Source organism: Syzygium oleosum, unplaced genomic scaffold (assembly GCF_021117445.2).
Source record: "Syzygium oleosum isolate NSW1041296 unplaced genomic scaffold, Sole_v2.1 Sole_v2.49, whole genome shotgun sequence".
NCBI lineage: Eukaryota > Viridiplantae > Streptophyta > Magnoliopsida > Myrtales > Myrtaceae > Syzygium > Syzygium oleosum.
The window spans coordinates 1,499,718-1,511,007 of record NW_026607533.1 but is presented as its reverse complement, the minus strand read 5'-3'; the positions used below and the strand labels follow the sequence as shown (position 1 = coordinate 1,511,007).

Here is an 11,290-nt window from a genome sequence, read left to right as displayed (position 1 = left end):
GTATTAACCAACTCCATATTGCTTCCGGTAATCAGTATATCATCAACATATAATGATAAAATCACAAATTGATCTTTGGATCTTTTGATATACACGCAATGATCTTCATCAATCATTGTAAAATCAAACGTCACTATGGCATTATGAAAACGTATATACCATTGTCTCGAAGACTACTTAAGGCCATATATCGATCTTAGAAGTCGACATACCTTTTGTTCTTGGCCTTTCACAACGAAGCCTACTGGCTGCTCCATGTAAATTTCTTCTTCTAATTCTCCATTTAGAAAAGCAATCTTTACATCCATTTGATGTAATTCAAGATCCATGCTTGTCACTATTGCCAGAATAAGGCGAATTGAGGTAAATCTCACTACAGGAGAGAAAGTTTCTTCATAATCAATTCCTTCCTGTTGATTATACTCTTTCGCCACTATGCGAGCCTTATATCTTTCTATTGAGCCATCGGATTTGCGTTTTATTTTGAGAACCCAATTATTCCCAATAGCTTTGCGTCCTTCTGGAAGATTAACCAATTCCCAAACATGGTTTGACTTTATTGACTCAATTTCTTCTTTCATTGCAATCATCCATTTTTCTTTGTTAGGGCAATTTAGAGCCTCATTTACATTCCTTGGCTCGTCTTCATCTTGTGGAGCGATCATGAAAGTTTCCCCTTCAATGTCAAAACGTCGTCGGGGAATACTTTTGCGACTTGTTCGCCGTATGGGAGATTGTACACGTGGTATATCATTCTCCATTATGCTCCCACTTGGATTAGATAATGACGGAATCGTCTCATCAAAAGGTTGCAATTGAGATTGAGTCGAATTCAATTCCTCACTTCTCACATTGCTTCCACTTGGATGAACTTTATCGATTTCACTATCAGGATCCAAGGTTTCAAATAGTGAGTAGTTATCACCTATTTCGCCCTTCTTAGGAAACTCATTCTTTAAGAATGTGACATCTCGTGATTCAAATTCAGTTATACTCCCACTTTCTTGCTCACCTATAAATACATATCCTTTTGAGGTTTCCGAATACCTTATGAAGATACTCTTCTTACCTCTAGGACCTAATTTCCCGTACTTATGAGAAGATTCATGTGTATAAGCGGCACAACCCCAAGGTTTCAGAAAACTCAAAACGGGTTTTCTACTTGTCCATAACTCATACGGAGTGGAAATAACTGATTTAGAAGGCACACGGTTAAGTATGTAGGCAGCAGTTAATAAAGCGTCACCCCAAAAGGTGATAGGTAAGTTAGCCTGCGCCATCATGGACCTAACCATTTCTAGTATGGTTCTGTTTCTCCTTTCCGCAACACCATTTTGTTGAGGAGTATAGGGAATAGACAACTGTCTTTCTATTCCTTTTTCATCACACAAATTTCTGAACTCATCGGATAGATATTCTCGACCTCGATCGGATCTCAATGCTTTTATTTTCTTATCTAATTGATTTTCCACCAAGTTCATAAATATCTTGAAGCAACTAAAAGTCTCAGATTTATGAGAAATCAAATAGACATCCGAATCGAGTATAATCATCAATAAATGTGATAAAATAAACAGCCCCATGTCTAGCCCTCACATTCATTGGACCACAAATGTCAGAATGGATTAACTGCAAAGGAAATTTAGCTCTTGTTCCTTTTCCAAATGGTTTCCTTGTTGTTTTCCCAGCTATGCAGTGTTCACAAGTGGGCAAATCGACTTTTTCAATATTGCCCATTAAGCCTTCTTTGGCTAATCTATTCATTCGTTGTTGGCCTATATGACCAAGCCTAGCATGCCAAACGTTCACATCATTATCACACGAAGTAGAAGACGTGAAGTGGGAATAACAAACATTGACATTTACAGAATCAACATCCAGTACAATAAAACCATCTAGAAAATAACCACAACCATAATAACTCGTACCTAAATACAAGTCTACACCATTGTTATGGAAGTTCAAATTAAAACCAAGTCGAATCAACACTAAAACAGACACTAAGTTCTGACGAATTTTCGGAGCATATAATACATCATGTAGGAACAAAGTGTGTCCACCACGCATAATTAACTGGCAGGTGCCAATTCCTTTAACCTCAGCTTTGGAGTTGTTCCCTACATAAATCCATTTAATTCCCGTTGGAACTCGTCGGAATTCTACGAAGGCTTCTCTATCCTTCGTTACATGGTCTGTTGCTCCCGAATCTACAGTCCACAAAGGATTTGATTCAGTTAGAAATATAGAACTTGATACATAAACAAAGTTCTCAATAATACAAGATGAGTTAACCTTCTTTGGCTCACGACAATCGCGAGCAAAGTGGCCTTTCTTGCTATAGTTGTAGCACTTCACTCTTGACATCTTTTTCTCATGAGGACGCTTTCCTCTTTGGTGTTGTTCATCTCTTGGTTTCTTCCCCGAAGAACTCGCTCTCTTACCTCTCCACCTTCTGAACGAATCAGGACGCTTGCCCTTAGAGCTCGAAGGCCCTTGTGAGTTAAAACCTGCATAGTAAATGTCAATTACCGGCTTATCCGCCAGGAGACGGTCCTCCTCTAGCTCTAAGTGGCGCACTGCATCCTCAAAGGTTTTGATGTTCCATTGTGAGTTAGATGCAACTTCATATGCTCCCAACTTTGAGGCAAAGAACGAATCACTGCTTGCACTTGCTGCTCATCAGTCAGAATATGGCCAGCATCCTTCAGCTCATTAATCATGTTTGACATTTTCCTTAAATGTTGTTTCATGGACTGACCATGTGGCTTCTTATATAAGTCAAATCTTATAGTGAGCTGTCTAAACTTGGTTACAGATGTATGACCAAACCTTGCTGCCAATGCTCCCCACATCTCCTTAGCATTTTCAAAATGCCTAAACTCTCGCATGACATCATTTTCCATGCTACTCAGCAACGTGATGCGAGCAAGGGAGTTCTTCCTTTTCCATACAGCAAATGCATCCTTATCTCTCTTATGTTGTGCAGTGTTTCCGTCTTCAGGCTCTACCATAACCAGGTTAAGAGCTTCAAGAGCCTCTTGCTCTTCCAGCACATATTGGATTTTCATATGTCAAATTTCATAATTATCACCGTTAAGCTTCTCTCTTTTGTTCAGTTCAGCAACTATATTCTTTGATGCTGAAGCCATGGTATCTGAACATTTCAGATATATACGCACGAATTATTAATGCCACTCATTTATGCATCAATTTTACACAAACTGATTATATTAATGAATAATTTCACATAGGCTTTAGATTCGAAAGTTCACTATGTTCCCAATCATCATAAAAAAAAACTAATGTGAAATTACCGTTAATGTAATCATTAAGGTAAAATTACGTTCTTTAAAGTTACTAAAACTTTTAGAACTCCCACTCAACTCCATATGATACTAATAAGATAAATATTAAAACAGAATAGTACTATAAACTATTCACAACATGAATATCCATCAACATTCATTTACCTAACACTATGTACATAAGAAATGAATCCATCAAAGGAAATAAACATAAACACCAACATAAAAAGAACTATCCACCCAAGATATTTAACACCAACCTATAGTGAACATATCCATAAAAGCTTACAAAAAATAGATAAACACAATCAGGTGGTGATCTTCTTTCTATAAACCGGAAATGACTCATGAAAATCCTCAGGAAATTCTATTTTCTTTGGCATCCAAATGGAGGCACCCGGAAAACCCCTAGATTCGAGCAACGTATTGCGCCGAGACCGATTCAATGCAAGGGTTGACGTCCATCTTGCCCCGACCCGTATGTACTCTATCATGAATTGCTCCACAATCATCTTATAGCTCGGACCTTCTAAGGTGTCCCAAACCCTATCAATCATTCTTCCCAACTCATCAGGAATGGTGCATTTGAGGGCTCCGACCATCACATACTCTGGCAATACGAAACCATTCCAAATGATATCTTGTATCATTTGGTTGACCTTGATGATGTGTGTCATCATGTCATCATCAGCATCCCACCGGTAAAGAGCCAGCTTGATTCTTAGTTTCTCAAGCTTCTTCTTTTGAGCCGCCGTTCTAGGGATACTAGGGGTTCTATATCTTCGTACCATTATTCCTGCAACAAATGCAGAAAAATAAAAGGATTACTCATAATCCAAGGTACAATTTTTTTTTGTTCGCCGGTCAACGCCGGTCAATGGTCAACGGGTCAAGTCTACGGGTCAGGTGGACTATCGGGTCAAGTCGGATCCGGGTCGGGTCGGGTCTGAAAAACCCGGTTGAGCAACCGCATGGCTGACGTCAACCACGCCGCACATGCCCTCATGGTGCGTGCGGTGCACGCGCGCTGGGAGGAACCGCCACGCACGTGCCACGCACGTGCCACGCACGTGCCGGCAAGACCGCCACTTGCGGCGGCGCGTGTGGGCACGTGCGGCTCCTCCCTGAGGCGTGCCACCCATCAAAATTCTCGTTTCGACGAGTACTACGACCCTACAGTTTTAAAAATTAATATTACCGCACGGAATTTCGAAAAACAATGCGGACCAGTACAGTCGGGTGTCGGTATTTCGTACCCGAGCGTTCGTCGACGCCGTTTCACGAATTCCGGCCAATATTCCGTGTTATGCACACTTGCAACGATCAGGAAACAAGAACACTTGCTCTGATACCAATGAAGGAAACAAATTCCTAAATATAATACAAAAAAATTGCGGAAAAACGTGCCCATTTTCATATTTGAATCACCGATCGTTTGAAGTATATTACATGAACGAACATACCTCTTTTGCCACAGATTAAATGCACTTATCGCAGCCTCGAGAGAGAGAACAATTCTTAGATCATTGAACAAAATCCCTTCTGCTTTGTCCTTTTGTGAGAATAAGTTTCTGATAATGAAAAAAATGCAACACGCACCCACTCATACGTGTGTTCTCACTTTTTGTGTCTAGACAATAACTGCCAAGTACAGTTATTTCCTTTCATGGGCTGGGTTAGCCCATCATGAGCAGCCCATCATTCACAAAGAAAACCCATCACTTCTTCAAACAGGTTGAATCCTTCTGAAAAGTACATCCTGGTTGTTACGAGAGATGTCTATGAATTCTGGTTCATGGGTTTCATATCGTACGACAAGGCTCTCAAGAACATAAATGAGGCTTTGCAGCACCACTGGGGCAATAACATGGCCGGGAGGATACGAGTACAATAACTCGCCTCATTGGGGGAGAGATATCCGACTGTACTTGAATAACTTGGATATGTGTCTAACTGCTGTGGATACTCGATGTCTAATGTTTTACTTCGTAATGTAAAATAAAAGAATATAAAGCTTTCATAGTCCCACAAAGGATCACCAGAGCTTTCTTCAATATTGCTCTGATTAGATATGCCTGAATGACTGTGGCCAGTCATTTCAGATACCCATATTTGCCAATGGGCTGAGATTTGTGGTGAGTGACCAATGCATGATGCATTGGAAGCTTCTTGTTCTAGTGTTATTTTCGCATTGATCTGTAGATAGTCACATGTATCACTGGCCACTGTATGCAATCTTTCTTGGCCTGTAGAAGTGGGACATCGACAGCAATATTTCCTTTTGCAGCAGGTAATTATGCTCTGTGAAGCAGCTGTTGGAAATTTTTTTCTTCTTCTTCCCTTTGATAATTGGGTTGTTCAGTTATGGAAGCTGGCTTATGATCGCACTATAGCTGATAACGACAATTATAATCTAAATCACGTTTTGCTCCAAATGCTTAACCCCACATGATCTAATTGTCGGAAGGGAAGTATTTTATTGCAGCAAACTTCTATATGCAAGATCGTCGAAACGACACGTCCCTTGATCACAAAGTCGCTCGGGAAACTATTTTCTATGCAGGAGACTAAGAATCCACAAACCTGTTCCAATCATTTTGCCAGCAAACCAAACTAGCAATCAAAATGTTGAAAGCTTTTGAGTCTTAAACCTATGATAGGACTGTCTATTCAGTTCTAGACTTTCTAATTTTTACAATATAGTCCTCAACCTTTTGACAATTTCTCAATGTAGATTTATGAATGCTAAAAGAGAATAGATAAACGGAGGAGAATGCTCGATGCTCATCCCATCAATGATTGTGTAACATGTGATATAATGTGCTAATAGTTTAGCCAAAAATTTTATAAAAAAGACAAAATAGAAAAGATGGCATGTGCTTATGGTTATCATTTTATATAAGAACCTACCTCTCTCTATGTCTATGTTTTTCTCTTGGCGTGTTCCACATGCTCTGAGCCCTGTTCAATGTAGAATTGTACCTACGTGCTCGTTAAATGTCGGGTCGGCTCATACGCTTTGTCATGAGACAGGGATTGATGTTCACGTTTCTTACTTTTTTTAATCTTGATAGGATTAGGATGTGTAGGGTCATGGTGCAGATGCATTCGAACTGCATAAAAAGAATATTAGTTTCGTATACCCCATTTGCCTTTCATATAATGGTGCGTCATATAATATAGTTTTTTTGCCTGACAATTCGTGTTAGTAGGGCAGAATCATGTTCTCAATATACGCCGTGTCATTTAAATAATCGTGGCTCACCCTTTCTTCACGTGCCAAAGAATTTGATTTTTACCCCGGCGAATGTGTTGATCCATGACGACCTGACCCGTCCTGTCGTGTCCGCGCCTTCGCTCTGTATTTCCACTGTTCCTTCCCGTGCCTCATCCGTTGTTGCCGGTCACATCAATCGCCCCTCATAGGAAATAGAACTTTTGCATTCCTTTTTTGACTTTTCACGCGCCGAAATCACGACCCATGTGTAGTCATCTCATGAAGTCTACCGATGAAGAAAACGAGAGTCGCTTCAGTTTTCCTTTCGGGCCAACGAATCTCTCCCCTAGTAAGTGACCCTTTTGGAAAAGTGATCAGGGTCAATCCATTGGACGCTCAACCCCTCTTTTCATACCCTTTCTATGGAAAGACCTGGCGACGCAAAAGATGCACTAATCAGAACCCCCACCATCATCTCTTAAAGTAAGCGTGGACGTAGATTGATTTGGGGGGTGGCGCTTGTGATGTCAACTCGAGAGACCCACCAAAGAGATAGAAGCCGAGGCCAACTCAGTCAAGGACTAAGATGTCATCACCAATTATGGCTAAAGGAATCATGCAGCGGCATCAATTGCAAATCCCAGCCTTTTTGACTCGTTTAGGTCAATAAATGTAATAACATCTCGCCCGATTCACGTGAATCGGTCAAGGCTCCGTCTACAAAGTAAGAACGCCGGGCTCTAAAGTCGCTTTGACTATTGCTTTTCACCACACGGTGGCTCATGTGCGAGGAAAACGTGAGTTATTTTTCTAATGGGAATTATGTGGTTTTCTTTTCTTTCTTCTTTTTTTTTTGTTGGGAATTGGAATCATTTGAATCGATGAGGGAAAACAGAAAAAAAATAATTAATATCACGAAGAACTCTAAATTAGTACGCACATGACAAATTTACCTTCAGTTAGTTTCCGTTAAATTTAATCGTCAAATTGCTGAATTGAATGATACGTGGCAATTGACGGGTGTACCAGTTTTGGATTTTACCATCCGTTTTGTCACAGGTGTACTAATTTGTGATTTTTCATTATATGAATATAATTTAATGAAAAATAATATAGGGTAAATTTATCACAAATGTACCAATTTAAGGTTTTTGGTGGTTAGGAGTGAGTGGTTTCAGGTTCTGTACAGGTTCTACCTAAAACCTACCTATGGGAATTTTTTGGAACATGGAACGTATCATACATGCCTTGGAACCTTGAACCTTCCATGTCACAAATTTTAGAGTCAATTCCAAGATCCACCCAATTCCACTTGTATTATTAATTACCTTTAATAACCACCACCTGCTACGATATACTGACAACAACTTATATTTAGATACACGGAAAATATGAAAGATTAACAAGTCATAAAATGAAAATTTAGACTAGTGGTTCCAAATTATACACTCATCATCTAACGCTAAGAATCACCACAGGATCACACGAAGACATAGACCAAGAAAAAACACAAAATACTTGTTTAAGGTTCCAAGTTATAGGCGAACCTAGAACCTGGAACGTACCCATCGAAACAAGTTCCCTAATTTTTGTAACATGGACCTTGCATACCTTGGAACCTGGAACTTACAGGTTTCTACCGGTTTCAGGTTGCTCAACCCTAGTGGCTATAGAATTTTTCGCGGTATTAACCCAGGAAAAAATGGTCGGAATTGAAAGTTTTTTTTTATCTGGACAAGCACGTTTCTGGCGTGGGGGTATTTGGTAAAAAAAATGGAAATTTGGATATTACCTCTGAAATGAGAGAGTGTGTGTGCGTGCACGCGGGGGGGAGCGAAGTTATCCGACTCCGAGGGCGGAGGGGGGTAGGTGGTGGCTTGTGATGGGCGGTTGGGTATATCATCCCATCCAGGCTTCCTGCAGAGAATATCCGCCGCTCTCCCCCTCCCCCTCCTTTCTTCTTCTAAAATTATAAAAATAAAAACAAAAATTAGAAAAAAAAAAGAAGAATAAGAAGAAAAAACGAATATTCTTTCCTCTCACCCTTTTTATTTTTTATAAATAAAATATTAAGTATGCCAGTTGTGTTAGACAAATATATATAGCTCGAGCCATATCTCTTTCTCTACTATATACACATATGTGATGTAAAATCGGAGAAAGATTTCAACCTCAAACCCAATTTTTTATGTGGATTTTTTTTTTTTATCAAAGGTAATAGTTTTTGTCCCTAAATAAAGGACGGCATCATAATGACAATGATCAAGGAAAATGTCTCGCATTTTCTGAAATTCTATCCCTCTAGATGTATGAGATCCAACTTATGCTTTTTCCTTCAAAGAGCTCGGTTGTTCGAGAGCCGTTTCTTTCTTTTACTTATTTAAGATTTTTTGCTTTCACCTGCTTACATTAAGGACAACAACAAGTACAGTCTCATGCTAGTTAAGGAAACAAGGGAAAAGAGGTCGAGGCGGATTTTATTTACTAGGCACGCCCGGTTTGAAAAGACCGTGGGACTCTTAAAATTTGTACGGCAAAACAAAAAAAAACAAAAAAAGAGAGAGTAAAGAAAGACTCGGTACCGTCTCGTTACTTATTCTTCAAGTTTTTGAATCTCCCTAGCGAAAAAGAAAAGAAAAGGGCAACACGATCCATCTTTGAAGAAGTCACCAGGATGGAAACTCGCACAATGTCTACTCGTGTAAACGGGCCTCCTTAAAATGTGTACACATGAATACCGATAAAATCGTTCCGTGCACATTTTATACAATCTCGAACATTTTTAATCGCTCCTAAGAGATTATCGCAATAACTCTCCGGAGGCACTCGTGAACATTCCCGATCATACATGTATATAATATATAATATATAATATAGATGTATGTAAATATATATGTATGTAAAAATGATTAGAATGTGAGTATTTCATCTTTTTCCATATGTCCGTTTCTTTAGTCATTTCCACACGCAATTCACGTTCTCACGCTTTCACTCTCAGCACTGATGGAACTCCAGCCATGCGCGAATCATAAAAGCAAACCAAAACCCCACCCCCAAAAAAAAAACAAAAAACAAATCACTCACCTCCACACAAGTAGCTGTCGTCGGAGATTTTATTTTTCCCTATCTCCGTTGATAAATCCACTCCTCATTATTTCCAAGAAAGAAGCAGAGCACCTCAAAATATTCCTCTCATCTTTTATCCATCTTTCTCTTCCATCTCCACACTAAACACTCGGATTTTGCCTTGTTGATTCGTGCTCTCTCCTATTGCATGAGCTATGCACAAAGATCCACTCCTCGTTGTTGTTGCTGTTCTTCTTCTTCCTCTCCATCTGTCTTTTAGCAGTGCACCACCTCTTGCGGCGAGGTCAACATAGGCTCCCCGTTTCGGCTGAGGGGAGACTCGACGATCTGCGGCGACCTTAACTTTGAGCTAGCCTGCATCGATAACCGCACCGTTCTCGATCCGTACTCGGGCAATTACTCCGTACGGTACATCAACTATACCAACTACACGATCGGGGTTGCTGATATGGGGCTGCAAAAGGGTAATTGCTCGTCTCTTCCTCACCGCTCTTCGCCGTGCCGCAACTTCTTCATATCAGATTCGTATACTTGTTGGGATGCCAGGTACTCTGTTCCAGATTTATCCAAGACCGTTTCGATCGTGGGCTGCAGGAAGGTTGTCGATTCTCACCTTTACATTGACACTTCCTCGTGCCTCGATGGGGCCAAATTTTCGAATTCTTTTGGTACAAGAAGGCGATTGTATGCCATGGTGGATGCGAATGTCTCGAATGTGGAAACCGGATGCACTATAGAGCATATGGCAATGATACCATGGTGGGTTGATGGCAATCATCTTCGTTCCTATGCGCAAATTCATGAACAGATGGTTTATGGGTTTGAGCTTTCATGGCTTCAAAAAGCCTGTAAGTTGTACTTCAAAGGTTGTGCTTGGTGCGGCATCGACGCTGAGCACCAGATTTATTGCGGGGCCAACACAGGTAAGGACCTTTGACTTGTTTAGTTTTCTCAACATAAAGAAAATTGTGAGGATATCTTTCGATATTTCATCTAAACGTGAAATCGAGCTCGGTCATTTGTATATCTTTTCATAGCTCACGTGATTTCAAAACGGCCATTAAGACCTAGTAGCTAGTTAAATGCTGTCGAGGTATTTTACAAGTATAATAATGAATACAGTTTTATTTATTTGTTTATTAATTTTATGCGAATTCCGCCTACAGATCTTAGTGGATTGAACTAGTATACTCATTGCTTGATTACGGTGTAAATCAGTGTCCTTTAAATTTTCTTCTGCTTTCATTTGTCACATATTGTTTTCTTTTTTGCAGATGTCCTCGATTACCTCTCCGATATTCGCAGGACTATTAAATTGATCTCGCTCCATGGCATCGGTAACATTAAATCTTCTCGTTGTGGAATTAATTTTGTGTTTCTAAATGCAAACATTTAGTACACCCGCAAATTAGTTATACGTATAAGAATAAATAAATAATTTATTCATTTTTTTATACTGAATGCTTGATTGTGGTCTAAATAAGTATCTTTCAAATTTTCTTCAGCTTTCACTTGTCACATAGTCTATCTTTTCCGCAGATGAAAATATCACCGTTCACCTCTTTAATATCATCTCCGATAATATCAGGATTATTAAAATGATCTCGCTCCACGGCATTGGTAATGTTTATACAATCTTCTCATTGTGGAATTAATTTAATGTCTCTAAATGCAAACTTTC

General features: G+C 39.7%; 1 protein-coding gene across 1 annotated transcript; it reads left to right on the top strand.

Moving 5' to 3' along the window:
- The first annotated feature begins 5,100 nt into the window (after positions 1-5,100).
- Positions 5,101-11,005, top strand: LOC115663329 (uncharacterized). The gene is made up of 3 exons (XM_056306997.1): positions 5,101-5,190; positions 9,872-10,532; positions 10,884-11,005. Exons 1-3 carry the CDS (start codon positions 5,101-5,103, stop codon positions 11,003-11,005), a joined length of 873 nt encoding a protein of 290 aa, XP_056162972.1.
- The last annotated feature ends 285 nt before the right edge of the window (positions 11,006-11,290 follow it).